Here is a 19,026-nt window from a genome sequence, read left to right on the forward strand (position 1 = left end):
CATGTCCTTGGCTGCGGGCGTTCAGCCATCTGCCATCCCTGGATCGCAGAGGATCTGCTCACCGTGGAGGTGGGTGAGCTCTTTCATCAGGGGCTCCTGCCAGCTGGCCCGTTCTGTACGTAAGACCTTCATTAAACCAGCAGTCCATTGGGGAAGATGTTATTTCTGTCTAAAGGGTGGGCAACCACCTGTTTGTGAAGTTAGTTGACGGCTTAGGGACCGAGTTTGGTCCTTAATTGGAATATCCCCAATATTTTCATGATAGGACTTTCTAGAGCTTGTCCGCTCTGTGGAATTTAGAATTGCAGGATGTCAAGTTGGAGACTGTTTAGATTAGAGTTCAGTAATGCCCACAGGAGGAAGTTCTTCAATGCAAAAGCTCCGATGGAGGCTGGGAGGCCAGGAAGAACCCAAAGAGTTATTGTTGCCAAAGCCTCACCCCTAGCCCCGCCCCCGTCAACCCACAGCTGCTCCGTGGTTCCTCTGGGTCTGAAGGAGATGGAGGCTCAAGGCTATGGCGTCTTTCACTGCTGCCTATGCTGCTTCCAAGATGACTGGTTATTGGGGCTCTCACTCAAATGTGGCCACACGGCTGATGACTTGGGGTGGAGGCTGTAGGAAGATTCCCAGGCTTGGGGTGCACTGTTTCCAGTAGCTCATACACCAAGCGGCCAGCTTTGGTGTGGGGCCACTTTTTTGGTAATTGGTAACTACGACAAAGTTTGTCCTTAATTGATTGTGATCTTTCTGAGCTGTGATAACAGCTCCCAAGATGGTACTGGAAGGCAGGCCCCTTGGAGTCTGTCCTTGTCAGGGGCCCATCTGTCTGTCATCGGCTGCGCTTGGGTGGCGTGTGATGCTGCAAACGCAGCTCCCTCTGTGGAGCCCTCACGGACATGCCTGCCTGTGCACTGAGTCCCATTGTCCCAGGTGTGTCCACACCACTGATGCTCTCACAGGAGAATTCAGGGCGATAAGTGTACCGTGTGCTGCGTCGGGTGAAGGCAAGCTGATTGCGTCCACCCCCCACCCCCATCTGAAAAATAAAGTATTAGCAATACCTCGGGCTGCAAATTAAGAGCCAGCACATCCATCCACTCCGGTGACGTCGGACACTGGAAACGAACGTGGCCACCTTCCTGTTCAAACATCCAGGGCCCACAGGAAAGCTTCCAGCTTCCATCGGCCTGACCGAGGTGCAACTTTAAGGAAGCTTGGAATCTCCCAAGAAACCTCCCCCACACCCCCCGCAGTCGTACAAAACCTCGGGTGAGAAGACTGTATACCTTTTCTTCACCCAGGAAGAGGCGCTGTTTCTATTGTTAGGTTTGGCAAGCTTTACCCTCAATGCTGTATCTGACTGACTGACATGAGCCGCCAACAGCAGATGCAGCCAGTGTGTCCCGGGAGCAGAAGAAACCCGAAGCACAGTCCAGGCCAAGACCAAGCAACCCACAGATCTACAGCCAGTACCTAGTAAGTTTGAGTGTTTAGGGCCTCCTCCTGGGTGGGAGTGAATTCGGAGACCCAGTCTCACACCTGATCCGTGTCCCTCTGTGTCACTCTGCTGTAAGTTTATCCATCTGAGTGGAAATCAGCGCTGACCTAGGTCTTTGCCCCGCAGGAGCTGTGGAATGGCTCTAGGTTTCTGTGTCTGCTGTTCTGTACCCCTCAGAGCCCTGCTGGTCTGCTCTGCCTGCCCCTTTAGTGCTGTCAGTTGCCTGACTCTTCATCATAAAATACAGGCGTCCGTGTGGGGATTTCCTGGGCGACCTTTGTCGTGGAATTCAGAGGCCTCATTACCCAGGATTTTTATTTGGGAGGTGGGCCACCTCTTCATCAGATGACTTGTTCATTTGAGAATCTTGGTGGCTTTCTGCCCACCTGCCTCTCGGGGCCTACAGGTCTTTCTCTTTCCCGTTCCCTGGCCATTCACTCGAGGCTGTGTATTTTCTTTGGATGGGCAGATGCTGGGTACAGAGCTCCGACCACTGGGGGCGTCTCCCTTCACTACTGTCCTCCAAGGCCACCCCTGAGTAAGGCTGTTAGTGTGGCCCCTGCGTATCCAGCTGAACCACCTGTGTGGCTGTGAATTCGCGAAGGAGGAAATCCAGTACAAGAACGTGCTGCTGCGTGGGCCACCTCTGTGATCGTCTGCGCGGTGCCACGGCACGGTCCTTGGGAGACGCTGTGTAAAGCCTGCCTCTGGACCATCTGCCCTGTAGGGGATGGTCCAGAGGCATACATCTCCACTGACTCCTGTGTCCCATTGGCCAGCGTCGCCCCATGAGGCAGGCACACAGGTGAGCTGAGTGGGTCCCCTGGCGACGTCCACAAAGAAAGCCCTCCTGGCATGACAGTCAAGAGCTGTCGGTGAGGTCTGCAGTCCAGCTCTTCGGTTGCCCTGTAGTGACACTGCTCACAGCCCTAGCAAGGTAGGCACCACAGCGCCACCTGGGTTAAGAGGAAGGGAGGCCACGAGGATGCCAAGTGTTGCCTGAAAAGGGGTGTGTCTGTTACAGCAGCATAGTGAGAAGATTACATCCGGGGGGGGGGGGTCCTTCCCATTTAGTTATAAATAATGGCCGTCCTTTTTTGTGCTTTCTAGGCAGTGCCTCGAGCAACACGTTCAACTATGTAATGAGAAAAACAAAAGTGTGGTGAATGGGAGATTTCAGAAGAGAGGAGAACTAGGATGGGATGGGATGGGATGGGAAGCACGTTAGTGGGGTTAAATGGAGGCAATGTCAGGGAACAGGGATCAGAGCATGATCCGAGGATTTTTCTTTTTTAATTGAAGTGTACACAGTTTACAATGTTGTGTCAATTTCTGGTGTACAGCATAATGTTTCAGTCATATATATACATACATATATTCTTTTTCATTATAGGTTACTACATGATATTGACTATAGTTCCTTGTGCTGTACAGAAGAAACTTGTTGCTTATCTATTTTATATATACTAGTTAATATTTGCAAATCTCGAACTCCCAAATTATTCCTTCCTACCCTCTTTCACCATGGTAACCATAAGATTAAGATTATTTACTATGTCTGTGGGTCTGTTTCTATTCTGTAAGTAAGTTCATTTATTTATTTATTTTTAAAGATTCCATATATAAGTGATTTCATATGGTATTTTTCTCTTTCTGGCTTACTTCACTTAGAATGACAACCTCCAGGTCCATCTATATTGCTGCAAATGGCATATTTTATTCTTTCTTATGGCTGAGTACTATTCCATTGTATAAATACACCACATCTTCTTTACCCAGTCATCTGTCAGTGGACATTTAGGTTGCTTCCATGTCTTGGCTATTGTATATAGTGCTGCTATGAACATTGGGGTGCATATATCTTTTCAAATTAGAGTTCCCTACGTATATATGCCCAGGAGTGGAGTTGCTGGATCATAAGGTAAGTCTATTTTTCATTTTTTGAGGAATTTCCATACTGTTTTCTATAATGGCTATACCAAACTACATTACCACCAACAGTGTAGGAGGGGTCCCTTTTCTCCACAGCCTCTCCAGCATTTATCGTTTGTGGACTTTTGAATGATAGCCATTCTGAGTGGTGTGAGTTGATACCTCATTGTCATTTTGATTTGCATTTCTCTGTTAATTAGTGACATTGAGCATTTTTTCATGTGCTTATTGGCCATTTGTATGTCTTCACTGGAGAATTGCTAGTTTAGGTCTGCTCATTTTTGGATTGGGTTGTTTGTTTTTGTCATTAAGTTGTATGAGCTGTTTATATATTCTGGAAATTAAGCCTTTGTCAGTCGTATCATTTGCAAATATTTTATCCCATTCTGTTAAAGCTTTTAAGTTTAATTAGGACCCATTTGTTAATTTTTGTTTTTATTTCTATTGCCTGGGGAGACTGCCCTAGGAGAACATTGCTGAGATTTATGTCAGAGAATGTTTTGCCTATTTTTCTTCTAGGAGGTTTACTGGGTTTTGTCTTACATTTAGTGTTTAAGCCATTTAGAGTTTATTTCTGTGTATGGTGTGAAGGAGTGTTCTTACTTCATTGATTTACATGTGGTTGTCCAGTTTTCCCAACACGGAGATGAGGATTATGATTAATCTGAGCGCCTGAGGTCCAAATAAAAAGTGTCAGGGGTGCTTCTGATCTCCAACCCTGGACTCGGCCCAGCGGGGCTCTCCCCGCCGCCACCAGCAGGTGGCGCTGCGGGCGCGTGTTTCCCCAGAAGGAAAGGCGAGTCCGCAGGGAGAAGTGGCGGCGCCCCGCAGCGCGGCTGGGGCTGGAGGCCTGGCTCCCCAAGGAGGGCCCCGCCCGGGCCATCAGGAGGAAGCAGCTGACTTCCTGCGCCTGCCTGAGAACCACCGCCCAGCGGGGTTGCAAACCCAGGGCCCAAGGGCTGCAGCTAGCCCCACACAGCTTTGTTTGGCCTAAAAATCCAGATTCCCACTCCTCTCCGTCCCTTCAGGCTTCTGGCGACACCACCGAGCAGATGTTTCCTCACCATCCGCAGGAAAGACTGCTGCTCGGAGAGGCGCTGGGACACAGCCTCGGTGTGGCTCTCTCTACAGTGGGGCAGCGGGCAGCAATAACAGCACTGCCCCTTCCCCTGAGGACCTGCGAGGAAGCGCATTATCCTGAAGGACAGAGCTGGGGACCAGGGAGAAAACCGACGGCAAGTAAGGTTGTGGGGAGAGCACTGCCCCTCCGCGTGCACCCCCTGCCTGGGGAATGAGGGTTTTTCTTTGTTGTTTAGTTTTGTGCATATCACTAGTCAGCGTGCCCATTACTGAGACTCTTACCACTATTCAGAACTGAGCCAAGCGGAGCATTTAATGCCATAGCATTTCATTCCCCATTTTGCACAACTCTATATAGAGTTAATCATGGTTGGTTTGGTTTTTTAAAAAAATAATCCCCAACAGGCCACCAGGCACTCCAGTCTCCTTATAAGGTCTGGAGGCACCAGGTATGCTCACCGAGGTCTTCCTAAGGAAGTCCCTCTGGCTGTCCCACCTCCTTCATCCTGGGCAGGTCACCCTTTCCATCTGTTTGGTGCCCAGTGGGCGGCCTGGCAGCTCCCTTCATCTCAGGGGGCACCTAATCTTTTTTTTTAAGGGGTGAAATCCCCCTTTTTTTCAATCTAAATTACACATGAAATTCCATTATCTGAAACAGGAAATGCGGTATTAATATGTTATTAATTTACATTTATAACATTTACTTATTCTGAGTCAGTCTCTAAGAGTAATGGGTTTCATTTGAAATGCACACGATTTGGAGGAAGAAGCTCCTTGGGGCTGTAGCTGCATCTTCCATTAATTCCGCTGCTTGGTCTTGGCTGTGGGAGATGGAGAAGCCTGGCTCACCCAGGTCACGGAAAGTTCTCCTAGCATCTTCTTGGACCAGCTGAGGGGCAAGGCCAGCCTTCCCTGAGGGCTGCACGAGGCTGGCCCAGGGGTTTCTACTATCAGCTTTTGCCCCTGATAACAAAACAGTGTGCATTTTTAGGTGTTCAAATGTATTTTGCACATAAAATCAACATGTGAGCCCCTTGAAGCACCTGTGAGAGTTCAGAAACCACCCCCTGGTAGGGAAGATGTGGGGCTGAGGAGGCTGTTTCCACAGCAACAGGAGTTAGCTTTTTCTGCCAGGAAAGAGGCCTGGGAGGTGGTAACAGAGGCAGGGGGCCAGCTCTGGGTCACTTCAGCATCGTGGCTGGAGGTCCAGGCTGAGGGCTGGAAGAGAGGCCTCCCTCAGGAGCACACTTGTTTCCTTCTCGGGGCCTGTCTGCAGACACCAGGGCCAGCCACCTGTGGAGGAAACCAGCTGGCACAGGCCAGCTCTTGCCATGTCCTGCCTGCCCAGAGGCCCTGGTTGGGGTGGTGGTCGTCACAGGCCAGGGCCCCTGTTCTCAAACCCCAGAACCACACTTGCTGTCAGTTTTCTCCCTGGTTGCCCTGCTCCACGGCCCGTCCTTCAGGATAGATGTGCTTCCTTGTGGGCCCTCAGAGGAAGCGGCCGTGCTCTTACTGCTGGCTGCCACCCCACTGCAGAGAGAACCACACCGAGGCTGTGTTAGAGAGCCTCTCGGAGCAGCAGTTTTTCTTGTGGGTGGTGAGGAAACATCTGTACAGAGGCCTGCCCGAGGGAAAGCACCACCCTCCTCCCCGAGGCTCTGCTGCCCAGGAGCTGCCTGCTCGTGGGGGATGCTGTGGGCAGACCCGCTGCGGGCTCCTCTCCTGTGCCCTGACTCCCGTCTTCCCCCCAGGGGTTCAGTCTTCCCTCCTCTCACATCTTGGCTTCGTCCTGCCTGGTGCTTGGCGGGTCATCACCCTGTGCGGGGAGCTGGGGTGGTGGGGAGTTTGGCTTTCACAGCACTGCCCTGGTTGAACAGCCCCAGTGACGGCCTGGTTTAGAGGAGACACACTTCCCACAGCCTGTGTGCTCTAGCACCAGGATGCTTCGCTGTGGGAACACGCACTGGCCTCTGCGGGGCTGTGCCTGCTGCAGGGTGGGTGTAACTGGGCCTCTGTCTTCCTGTTTCAGCTGCTTAGGGCCTAGACAGTAGGATTTACATTGCTTTTTTTCTTTTTTAAAGTGTAGCAAAATATAGGTAACAAAATTTACCATTTTAACAATTTTTAGGTATATAGTGGGGTGGCATTAGTTACATTTATATTGCGCAACCATCACCACTGTCCACCTCCAGAACATCTTCATTTTCCCCAGTGGAAACTACCCTGTAAACACCAACCCCCTCCAGACCCTGGCACCCCTCATTCTGCCCTGTCTCTGCAGGTTGATCACTCCAGGTACCTCATGGCACTCATACTCGTCCTTTTGTATCTGGGTCATTTCACTTAACATCCCTGATGGTGGCATGTGTCAGAACTTCTCTTTTTAAGGCTGCATGTGTTGCTTTTGAGTCTTGTGTGGACAGTGCCAGCTACCACCTTTAATATCAGTTTACTCTGAAAATACCCAAATCTTGAGAGGCCAGTACCTTCTGCATCCTTTATTCTTCTCACCTCCAGGAGGGCACACGAGTGCAGACAGCACTGAACACTTCCCCATGGGTTCCGTGGGCTCCTTCAACTTCACTCTGGTTTTTCAGCCGTCTTCTAGTTTAGTAACAAATCCTTCTGCAATTCGCCAAGTCAACATTTTATTAAAAAACACAGCTACACATACATAATGGTAACAGGAAAGGATTCGTGTGATCTCCTGTTGGGGACAGGCTGCTTCCTAGGGCCTCACTTTAAAAGAGAGGGTATCAGTCAAGACCAGATGTCCGAGCTAGCTACATTAGGAGATGGTTGTGTTTTTAGAGACTTAAGGCAGCTTCCCTCCCCTTGAGGGCTGGGAAAGTTGACATGGGAGGATTCGGAAAACACTCCATTTTAAGTGGTCACGAGTTCCTGAGGCCGGTCTGAAAGTGAAAGCAGGAGGGAGAACCCTGATTTCCCTGGAGGCTGCTCTTCTTTCCCAGATGGGGAGGAGTCGTGTCCGAGGACCTGAGGAGGGCTGGGGAGAGAGGCTGGACCAGCTTAGGAGCTGGAGGATGGGCCCCTCCTGCGCCCACCACCCTGGGCTGGACTCGGGCGCAGGGACAGCGTGACCGGGGACTCTACTGCCCCTCCTGTCGGCGGGGCCTCCTGCAGCGCCGGGAGGCTGTGGGGTCCTCAGACGGCAGCATCTGGGGAGGGAAGGGCAGAGTCAGGAGGGCTGCCCGCAACTGCGCCCGCCTCGCCTCAACCCGCGCAGGGACTGTCTAGTGCTTTTAAGTACATTCCTAAAAAAAATGATAAATGAAACAGTGCCTAGGGGATTCCTCCCCCACCCAGGCTTGCTCCTCAGAGGTACTTTAACCCCTTCAGCTGATTCTTTTGGCTCTTCCTCCCTAATTTTAATATATTTACACCAGCATTTAGAGATCTGTCGCCTTTAGACATTACTAACTTTCCTCCACATTCATTTTTCATCATTCATTTTTTTTCCTTAAATGGCTTTATAGAGATATAATTCACAGACCATACAGTTCACCCACTGAAAGCGTACAGTCCCATGGTTTTCACTATAGTCACAGAATTGTGTAACCTTCACCACAATTTTAGAGCATTTTCATCACTTCACAAAGAAGCCCCCTTGACCCATCAGCAGCCAGCCGCCGCCTCCTCTCAGCCCTAGGCAACTACTTAACTACTCTGTCGCTGTGGATTTGTCTATTTTGGAAGTTTCCCGGAGTGGAACCCGACAACCCGTGGTCCTCTGTGACGCTCCTTTCACCCAGAGTTGTTTGCTTTTGGCCAGTGAGACTATTAGGAGATTGAAGCTCTGCTGTGACAGCTCAAACAATGTAATGTATATAATTTGATATTTTTAATGTTGTTTTTAAAAAACAAAAATGAAGAAAGGAAGGGCTGGATCAAAGAAAGAGGTTAATGAACCAAAATAGCTGGTTTGACTTTCAGCAATTCTATTTCTAGGAATACTCTAAAGATTAAAAAAAAAAATTACGAGTGCAGTATAGCGGTATATTTAGAAGGATGTTCACTACAGCACTATTGAGTAGGGAAGAATGTTTTGGTTTTTTTGGAGGGGAGGTAGTTAGGTTTACCTATTTATTTTAATGGCAGTACTGAGGATTGAACCCAGGACCTTGTGCATGCTAAGCACATGCTCTACCACTGAGCTACACCCTCCTCCCGGGAAGAATTTTTTTTTTTAAATCAAAAAAACAAACATAATGCCCCCAAATAGGAGTCAAGTTAGGTAAATGGCACCAACATGCAAAGGAGTCAGTGCAACAGCACAGAGCCATGAAGGATGCCCTCAAGTAATGAAAGTGACTGGTGGGGGTTTAGGTAGGAACCAGAGAGCAGGTTATAAATACACGAAGTCAGATCCTTTCATAAAGGCCACATCTTGGGGGGAGGGTGTAGCTCAGTGGTAGAGCGCCTGCCTAGCATGCATGAGGTCCTCGGTTCAATCGCCAGTACCTCCATTAAATAACTTAAAAAAAAAAAAACCTCTCTCTCTCTCTCTGTATATATTAGAGGGACAGACACCAAAGTAGGTGCTATTTCTGGGTAGTGTGATAATGGTTTTTACTAAAAAATGATTTTTTTTCTTATTTCCCATTTTCTAAATGCACTGCATTTTATTCTTGTCATTGGGAAGCTTGCTTAAAGGAAACGCTTCACTGACAGAGACCGAGATGCTCGGGTGTGGTGGGCACGGTGGACACGGGCCTGGAGTGGAGGTGCCTGGGTTCTGGCCCCTGCAGCAGGGCGGTCCCCACTGCTGAGCTCCGGAGCCTGCCCTCCTGTTCCCGAGCAGAGGGAGCATTCACAGGTCATGTGTCAGACCACAACTCACCGGTGGACTGGGTCACACAGGAAATCTTGTAGGACAGCCACACGCTCGCCAGACAGAGGAAGGTGGCCAGGAACCCGAAGATCTGCATGGAGAGAGGGGAGAGGAGGTGCCCAGGCCAGCCACTCGGGCAGCCCTTCCCGCTGCTCCTGTCTGTGCCCGTTCCTGCACCGACCGGGGCCTCATCTGAGCCGGTCACCTGTCCTGGCTCAGGTGCACAGGTGAGGCCCACCCCGGCCCCAGCTGGGACGCAGCCAGGCCCCCTGGGGCTCTTCTCTAGAGTTTAAGTTTACTACTGAGCTGGGGCCAAGGCCCTGGACTTTATCCTGGGCAAATAGGAAAGAAAAAGGAGGAACTGTACATTTTATTTTTGGGGTCTTAACATTTTAACATTCCCTTGGCGTGGCTGCCCTGTCTGCACTTCATCCACAAGGGCTGCACAGCTGTATCAGAGCCAGGAGCTGGGCCTCGGGAGCGGGTATTAGGTTTGCACCTAGTTGGGTAATACTGGACTGAGCGAGCTCAGGCGGCACGCCTTTCCTCTCTAGGCTGTGAGGACCGAGTCCAGCGCAGCCTCATCCTCTGTAGGTGAGAAAGAGGGCCTCCCGGGAGGCTCATCAAATGATGAGCAGCAGACATGGACTCTGGTGTCTCGCCGGGACCTCGGCAGCCTTTCCTGACGCGTCATTAGCAGCTACAGCTGCTGCGAGGTCCTGAGGCCTGACCGTGTCCGCACCAGGCAGTGTTCTAAGCTGCCCTCCCGTTCACCCTCACAGCTCTGCCAGGTGGGTGCTGTGAGCCCCCCTCCCCTTTTACAGCAGAAGAAATGAGGGACAGGAGGTCAACTGCATAGCCTGAGGCCACAGCGCCAGCGAGGGTGACTCCGGAGTCTGAGTCCACCTCCACTCCGTGCTGCCCACGTGTCGTCAGACTCGCCAGGTGCACAGCCAGGAGCCCCTCCCTGTCCGGCAGACCGGGAGCAGCCAGGACAAGGCAGGATTTTCCAAGGTTGGTTTTCTTCTCAAGCCTGGCTGTGGGGTTTTCACATGCAGCTCCGCCTTGGCCACTGCCTTGGCTCCTACTGCACCAATTGTCTGCACCACGTAATCAGCTAGTTAGAGCCCGTCCCAGCCTCTCATTGTCTGTCCTGCACAGTCAGCACATTGTAGGCCATCCCGGGGTCCAGCTGTCTGCGCTGCATGGCTGAGCAGTTTATCACAGGGCTGCACAGCGCTGTCCGGGACGCCAGTGCCCTGGTGGTTCACTGCTTCATGTGCCTTGGCCTCGACTCCTAAGCTAGGTCGGCACTTTATCATGAGCCAGGGGCTTCTCTTTCTATTCCCTCTGGCTCCCCCAGCCCAGACTTGGTCCAGGACACAGAGATGCTGTGTGACAAACGAGATTTGCTGGCATTCCAGGGCTAACACCATTACGTGCAATGTGAATCATAAAGGCCACTGGGAATCTCCCCACGCGGTCCTGAAACCTCTCTCCACTTCCCGGAGCCGGCCTGCAGGGGGCGCATGGTACCCTACAGGTGCCAAGCATCCCTCCTCCCGGTGACTGCCCAGGGTGGGATGGGACGGGGGCTGGGGGGAGGCCGTTAAGGGGCATGAGTGGCCAGAGGTTAGGCTGCCCCTCCACACTGCCCCCCTCCATGCACTAACCCACTCTCAGCCCAAAGTCAAGAGAATTTTGGTACCATGTGGTCAGGAGTGACTCACAAAGAGACCATTTCTTAAAACTCATTTTTAAAATTTTGCCTGCTCATCAGTGAGGCAAATCAGTTCTGGCCCACAGGCTACCAAACTGCAAACACAATTAGCTAAATCAGAAATCGCATGACAGGAACCTACAAATCTAAAAAATAACGTACAGATGCTTCTGTGTATCTGCGAGCGCTTGCGCGGTAAGCAGAGGGCGCCCCCACAGCACTGTGTTTTCGTGCACTTTCATGCTGCTTCTCTCCGGGCTAGCAGATGAATCAGTTTTCACCTCCAAGAGGTACAGAAGTGTCATTTCCTGGCCTCGATACAGTTAAAAGTCAGCAAGGGCACAGTTGGGACTCACGGCAGGTACCACAAGCTGAGGACAGCGCTGCTCCCATGGGCCCAGAAGCGGCCTCAGAACCTTTCTCTGCGCAGGGCTGAGGCAGCCATTCAAACCTACCTGCCCCTCGATTTTAGCAGTGGCCGTGAGAGAGGCCTGGACCGCGGGGCCATTTTAGTTTACCAACAGCCCTGCTGACCCACCTGCTGACACCCTCGGTTCAAGGCTCTTTGGAAACTGCTGCTGGTCGATCAAGGTGGGTACTGATTCTGAGAAAGACAGACCCTGGAGAACAAGCCCTTTGCTGCCCCATGAGGAGAAAACGAGCACTGGGAACAAGAATTCGCTCCTGAAGCCTCCCCGGGAGTGTCCTCACCGCTCCAGCCACCAGTCCGCTATGGCTGTAACTTCTGGAGGCCGCCACGATGGACGCGATGAGGAGGAGCAGGGTACCGATTAAATAGTGCAGGAGTTCCTGGGGGCAAAACAAAGCAGAGCAGTGGGTAGGAAGCTCCACTCCTGGCTCCCAGGGGCAGCCAGGCATCAGGAGAGATGAACGGAGGGGAGGGGCATTTCCTCTTCTCCCTGGAGCACCCAATGAGCGGCGAAGCTCAGACAAGGGAGGAGGGCTGGCCCGGGTGAGGCCAAGCGAGAGAGGAGAGGGACAGGCAGGAAGAGAGGCGACAGAGACAAAGGATGCTTCTCGAGGGAGGAGAGACCCACTAAGCACTGCCCGACTCCTGAGGTCAGCCTGCCGGTGGCACCTTGACCTCCGGCCAGAGCTACTAAAAACCAAACAAGCTGCTCACAACGCCCAGGCTGCAGAGTTTAAAGGGGGCTCCAGCTCTGAGAAGCAAAGCCCCTTATGGAGATGTGTGCCTTCACTCCTGCTTCCCAGAAAGTTCTGGGTTAGCAATGTCCTGGCTTCAGTGGCTGCCTGGAGGGTCTGCTTGTTCTGTGAGCCAGAGTTCTCGTTCCTCCCTCTGTCTCTTCTCTCCTAGGGCCACTGTGCCCTCAGGCCAAACGGCTGAGGCCTCTGCAGGAAGGGCCCGCTCGGCCTTTGCCTCCCTGTGGTCCACCGGGCGTCCCCTTCCGCCCATTCTCACTCCACCATAAACTGGGATCTGCTGCCAGGATGAGCGGGGCCTGTGTCACGCAGCAGCGAGACAGGGCTTCACCGCCTCCTTCCTCCCTGTTCAACACCAGATCGGAGGAGAGCCGGGGCTCAGGGCTTCGACCATGCTCATTTTCTGTTGTCTTTGATGAGAATTGAGAGGTTATTCCTTCCTGAGGTTCTGCCCATCAGGACAGGCAGCTGTGAAATTTGGGGAAAGCATCCAACTTCAAGCTGCAGCTCCTCCTAGAGCTGTGCAAAATCAAAGATCCTGGTTTCCCCCTTAGTGGCCAGAAAGGACTTGCACCAGGCAGACCAGAGATTTTGACTGAAGAGCTGAGTAGTAACTGGACGTTCCCTGCCTCCAAGATTATCACCCACGAGGAAAGAGGAGTGTGCCACGGGGTGGGGATGACTGACAGGAGAGAGTCCTGAATGGAAGACGCCCAACAGTGCTGGGCCAGGACGTGTGTGCGCCTAGCCTGCCCCCACTCACCGCCCCCTGCCGCCCCGCTCCCCTCCCCAGCGTTTCTCCTCTGCTTGTTCATTACCAGCATCAGAGGGGCCCAGAGGGGCTGGTTCTCAAAAGAAGGAGAAAGGTCCCATAACTTTGAAAGGGGCCTTGTGACTCAGGAACACCAAAGAAACTTCTCTCAAAATAATATAGTGAGTAATAACGTTAAATGTGAATGATTAAAGAACCCAATCCAATCAAGAAGCAAAGCTGTCAGGCGATGTAAAAGGCAAAGGTTGGGGAGAGTGGAGGGATAAATTGGGAGTTTAAGATTAGCAGATACTAACTACTATATATATAATAAACAAAAAGGACCTACTGTGGAGCACACAGAACTATATTGAGTACCTTGTAATGGCCTATAATGAAAAAGAATATGAAAAGGAATATATATATATATATATACACACAACTGAATCACTATGCTGTACACCAGAAATTAACAACATTGTAAACAGACTAAACTTCAATTAAAAAGAGAAAAAGAGGTCAGACTGTATGCACGACACACATTCAAAGATTCAAATAGATTGAAAGTAGAGATGGAAAAGATAAGTCATTCAAACAACAACCAAAAGAGAGTGGTTAAACCAGTACCAGACAAAACAGATTTTAAAGCAAAAAGGTTACCAGGAACTTGTACGTGAATGTTTATGGCAGCATGATTCGTAATAGTCAAAAGGTGGCAACAGCCCAAAGGTCCATCAGTGATGGATGAGTGAGCACAATGTGGGGTGTCCTTTCACTGGAATATTACTTAAGTGCAAAAAGAAGTGAGCTGATACACACCTACAACACAGATAAACCATGGCAACACTCCACCAAGTGAAAGAAGCTAGTCACAGAAGACCGCACGTTAAGATTCCATTCACATGAAATTACACGGAATATGCAGAGTAAGAGAAGTTATGAAGACAAGGTAGATCAGTAGTTGCTGGGGGCTGGAGGCGGTGAGGCGCAGGAGGTTAACAGGTACAGGGTTTCTCTTTGAGGTGACGAAAAGGTTCTACAAATGACCGAGGTGGGGGTTGCACAACTCAGGACTATACTAGAATCCATCGAATTGGGCACTTCAGACGGGTACTTGTACGACACGTGAACTATATACCCATAAAACTTTTTTTAAATAGTAGGAAGAAAAAGCTCTGGCAGCTTCTGAAATCTTTCCTCAGACTCCCCCAGTCTACTTAGCGGACAACCGCGTAGACCACCGCCCGCATCTCCCTTCCACGCTCCTCCTCCAGCTCACGCACACGCAGCCCACTTTCTAACGCAGGAGACAGTAAGACCAGGGTGAGAGGCACAGAGGCTGGAAGGTGAGTTTTAGAAACCAGCGGGACGTCCGCTGCAGGGTGGGAAGCACAGAGCTGAAGCAGCGGAGGATGGTGAAAGGGGGGCGGGCAGGGTCGCGGGGGCCCAGCTGGCACCTGACTCCTTACCGACAGGGGCCAGCTGATGCAGGTGAGCGCGCGGTAGAGGCGGAAGAGGTGGACCAGGTAGAAGGCGAGGATCATTATCAGGTTGCAGACGGTGACCACTTCAAAGTAGCTGTAGGCACTGTAGCTGGTCCACACAGAGCTCCTCACGCAGATGAAGGCGATCAGCAGCGAGACCTGGGACGCAGACACAGACGTCAGGGACCCAAGCCACCAACAGGAAACTGCGGGACCACAACAACCCAGGTCACTCCTCACCAGCTGGCTCGAGGCCGTCAGAGTGCCATTTCCCGCAGGACAAGTTTGGGAAATGCGCCATGGTGAATGCAGACACGGCAGGAATGCTGGAAATGACAAGCAGGACCTCGCCACTTATCTGCTGGACCTCAGAGTCCGTGTGACACTGGACCTCAGGCTTGCAGAGTAGGCTGAACTCTAGGGAGCTGCCAACATTTGACTGTTTTTGACCCGCACAAGATGGCGATTCACGTGTACAGCCTACCCGCTGGCAGAGAGTGAGTTACTGTTCACTGATGCCTGATATATACCATCTCACCGAGGCTTCCCAGCACTCGGCCAGTCGATGGAATCACCCCCACATTCCTTTGGAGAAACCGAGGCTCACAGGCTCAATAATTCGCCCAAGGCGACTCAGCTTGTAGGCGGCGGAGGTGGGGTTTGAACCTATGTCTGTCTGACTCCAGGGACCGTGTTCCTCCACGTCAGGTGACAGTAACCCTCACTCACCACAGACAAGCTGAGGACGGCGGGTGTGCTACCAGCTGGTTACGAGGTGCTGCTCGCTCACCACTGGGCTGCGGCGGGAGCTTGCTGAGTGTACTGCTGCAGGAATGAATGGACGTGCAGAGTGAGTGAATTAACGACCTATTAATGAGTGAACGGGTCAGGTAAATTACTAGAACGTAGGAGACCTATGGGATGAGGGGAGAGAAGATTCTGAGTCTGTGAAGGCCACTCATGAGAATAGTCTTGTTTGTTCACCCTACACGGAATAAACCAGTAAACGCAGGTGGTAGACATATGTAAAATCTTAGCGTCTATTTTAAAAGCACAACTAATGTAGGACAAAGGTCAGATACTGTACACTGCCTCTTCCCTACAGAACGGTGATTCTCCGAGGGGGGTGTGTTGATTTTGTGTCCTACAGGACACTTGGCATTCCTGGTCATCCCAGCTGCAGGGGGAGGCTGACAGCGCACAAGACAGCTCCGGTAACAAAGGACTGTCTGGCCTCCCGTGTGGCCCTCAAACTGCTGGGCTGCAGCCAAGAAACCTTACTACAGAGAATGTGAGTCTACAACAAGGGTCACATCCCAAAACGGATCTAATGCTGGTTCAAGTGGCCAGTGCTAAAAGTGCTCTATTTCCTATAGACTCACAGACATAGAAACATTATGGTGACTAAAGGGGAAAGGAGGGAGAAATTAGGAGTCTGAGATTAACAGATACACACTACTATGTATAAAATAGATAAACAACAAGATCCAACTATATAGCCTAGGGAACTCTATTCAACATCTTGGTAATAGCCTATAATGGAAAAGAATCTGAAAAAACATATAAGAATATATATATGTATAACTGAGTCACTTTACTGCCACCTGAAACTAACACAGCATTGTAAAATCAACTCTACTTCAATTAAAAAAAAGAGATTAGGGGAGGGTACAGCTCAGTGGTGGAGTGCATGCTCAGCGTGCATGAGGTCCTGGGTTCGATCCCCAGCACCTCCATTAAAATAAATAAACCTAACTACCTCCCCTGCAAACTTAATTTTAAAAAAGAGATTTAACTGTTAAATTTTTTTTTTTTTTGAAGCTCTGTTTCCTCAAGCCCCTCATTGCCCGCGTTCCACCAAGGTCCTCGGTAACAGGTACAGCAGCGAGAGGACTCTGAGCTTGAAGCCTGCCGAGGTGCAGTGTTTTGCTCCACAGATCAGAGCAGGAGTGCGGCTCTGACAGAGGGACCCTCGACATTTGCATGTTTCCCTTTACTAATGAGCAACGTGAGTATTTCCATTTTTTCGGTTCCTCTCCAGCTGGCCACAGTAATATATATAACGATTCACACCTTGAGGCTGTTTTCAAGCTCCAGGGGAGGCTGTGCTCCACTCAGGAGTGTGGTGCCTGTCAGAGCTCTGCTGCCTCACCAGCCCGGTTTCCAGGCCTCGTCTCCCCGGGAAGTCCAGGGGTCCCCCGGCCTGGCACTGACCCCCTCACACCCACATGCTGGGGTTTTTATTCAAGGCCGGCCTTAAAATGCAAATAACCCAGGATTATGCAGTGTGATTCCTAGGCAGAGAAGTAATTTTGCACCTCGTTTAATGCAAAGATGAGAATAATTTTTACAACTCTTCATCTGTGACAGGGTCTGCTCTTTCTGGTGGTGACACAGACAACTGGGAGTTTCCCCACCAACAGAAGGGGCCTGGGCAGGCCTTCCCCTCCGCGCCCCGGGGCGGAGTGCCCTGCTCGAGCCCGCCGTGAAGTAAGACTTCCGGGATTTTGAGCACTGGGCCTGGGGCCGCCCACCATGTGTGGCTCTTTAGAAAAGCCCCATTTTGGACAATCTCATTTACACAGTGGGTGGTGTGTGTTTGCACACGCTCCTGAAAGCTTCCTTTTGCCCGAGGAGTGGTTCTTTAGCTAGCCAGCATCTTAGCTAGAGCGCTTAGAAAAGAGAGAGTTGACTGACTCAACACTTTCCAGGAACTCTTCCAGGCGGTAACCTCCGCAGATGCTCGAGACCCTGAATCACCTAGATCAATGATTTGGGGGCAGCCAGAAAGGAACAAGACAATGGGAAGACAATGAGAGACAAGGCCTGGGGTGGGGGCGCCCCCTGCCCCACCAGCCCTCTCAGGACCTCTCCCTGTTCTGGTCAGAGAAACCGAAGCAAAGAAGGCTGGAGGCTTCTGGAAGACAGATACGGTTCTGTTTAGACTGACTTCACCATCAGAAGGACGACCCTGTCCCTCAGGATGTCTTCCTAGCTCCTCTCATACAGGTTTTTCTTTTACAATGAACTGTCTTGCTAGTTGAAAATAAAGTATCTAACATAAATGACCAGGAGTTTAAAAGTAATGTTGCTACTAACTACTATATTAAAAATAAACAACAAGGTCCTACTGTAGAGCACAGGGAACTGTATTCAATACCTTGTAATGGCCTTTAATGAAAAAGAACCTACACATGCAGAACTGAGTCACCCTGCTGCACACCAGAAACTAACACAACACTGTAAACCGACTATATTTAAATAAAGAAAATCACGTATATGCGGAAACTAAAACAATGACACAAATGAACTTATTTACAAAACAGAAGCAGACACACAGACCTAGAAAACAAACACAGTTACTGGGGAGGGCGGGGAGGGGGAGTGGAGGGATAAATCGGGAGTTCAGGATTTGTAGGTAACAAACTACTACGTATAAAATAGATAAACAGCAAGGTCCTACTGTAGAGCACAGGGAACTGTATTCAGTATCTGGTAATGGCCTACAATGAAAAAGAACCTGAAAAGGAATATATGTATGTAACTGAATCACTTTGCTGTACATCAGCTGTGAAGCAGCAAAAGGAAAGCAATGTTTTGAGAACCCTCAGCGCAAAGCAAGGCCCCGGGAACGCCGTGGCCCTGTTGAGTCTCACTGGCTTCACCTCTGATTAGAAACCACCTCCTTCCCTAAAACCGTGTCCTTCCTGACTCTGTTCTCTCAGAGTTCTTGCTAGAAAGAACAAACGGTTTTTGTGAAAGTGGCCACGGGTTTCCAGTTCACAGGAGACAAAGCAAACTGAACTTCACCTGAGACAGAGGGCTGTCCCCAGAGAAGACTCTGGAGCCAAGACAGGCTGGTCCTAAGGGCACGGCCAGGTGCCCCTCGGCCTGGTGGGTCTCCCTCCAGGAAGACTCAGAATTCTGAAGTCTCAGGTGGACTTAGGAGATGACCCCTGGGGGCCTCGGGGGCCCCTGCGCCTGGGGAGGGCCCCTCAGCACACCTGTCCCTGACCCTCTCACGTCCGGGCGCGGAGCGAGCCTGCGTCTGGCTGAAGGTGGCACCGGACACTTTCTATTGGAGAGCCCGGGGCCGGGTGCCAGCAGGTCACCCACCCCACCCGCTCGCAGGGTTTCTAGTCTGACCTTGGAACACTGTTTCAGTGAGGGCCAGGGAAAGTAACGGATGAAAGGCAACACCAAGAGGCCCCAGACCAACCCTAAGAGGCCCTTCTGGAAGAACTCAGGGGCTGAAGCCAGGCTCGTTCAAAAGTCAGTGATGGGAAACGGGATTTGGAGATGCAAGCGGGCCCATCAAGGACTGCTTGGCCTTGGGCGAGCAGGCAGAGAGTCTGGCATGTTCCAGCGTTGGCTGAGTGCTGCCCTGGGGTGCAGGGAGGTGTGCCCCGCCTCCTGGGGAGGCTCCCACGGGTCACCACCAGGAAGTGGCCCTGTGCCACCTCATGGACACCACGTGCCATAAGGGATCAGTCGTTTTTCAGATTCACTTGTTCCCTTTTCTTGTAT

The 19,026-nt window shown here is 51.1% G+C and overlaps 1 protein-coding gene and 1 long non-coding RNA gene across 11 annotated transcripts in view; one reads left to right on the forward strand and one right to left on the reverse strand.

The window, feature by feature from the left end:
- The first annotated feature begins 607 nt into the window (after nucleotides 1-607).
- On the forward strand, nucleotides 608-17,656 carry LOC105072639 (uncharacterized). Of its 9 annotated transcripts, none has more exons than XR_012500121.1 (5): nucleotides 608-1,476; nucleotides 1,968-8,349; nucleotides 9,174-14,996; nucleotides 15,186-15,349; nucleotides 16,321-17,656. It is a non-coding gene; the product is annotated as an uncharacterized LOC105072639 (long non-coding RNA). The 9 variants fall into 9 exon arrangements; XR_012500125.1 differs by lacking the exon at nucleotides 608-1,476 and having other exon boundaries at nucleotides 3,505-6,805; nucleotides 8,108-8,349; XR_012500127.1 differs by lacking the exon at nucleotides 608-1,476 and having other exon boundaries at nucleotides 3,505-6,805; nucleotides 8,228-8,349.
- Nucleotides 7,142-19,026, reverse strand: part of CMTM7 (CKLF like MARVEL transmembrane domain containing 7) — a 44,756-nt gene continuing 32,871 nt past the window's right edge. The window contains exons 2-5 of one of the 2 annotated variants that reach the window (XM_074345348.1): nucleotides 14,485-14,658; nucleotides 11,794-11,892; nucleotides 9,372-9,453; nucleotides 7,142-7,689 (exon numbers count right to left, since the gene is read on the reverse strand). In XM_074345348.1, coding sequence (XP_074201449.1) covers nucleotides 7,676-7,689; nucleotides 9,372-9,453; nucleotides 11,794-11,892; nucleotides 14,485-14,658 — 369 coding nt within the window. In that variant the 3' untranslated portion in view covers nucleotides 7,142-7,675. The remainder of the gene's footprint in view (nucleotides 7,690-9,371; nucleotides 9,454-11,793; nucleotides 11,893-14,484; nucleotides 14,659-19,026) is intronic. The other variant, XM_074345347.1, reaches the window with a different exon arrangement.

The sequence above is a fragment of the Camelus bactrianus genome, chromosome 17 (assembly GCF_048773025.1).
Source record: "Camelus bactrianus isolate YW-2024 breed Bactrian camel chromosome 17, ASM4877302v1, whole genome shotgun sequence".
Classification (NCBI taxonomy): Eukaryota; Metazoa; Chordata; class Mammalia; order Artiodactyla; family Camelidae; genus Camelus; species Camelus bactrianus.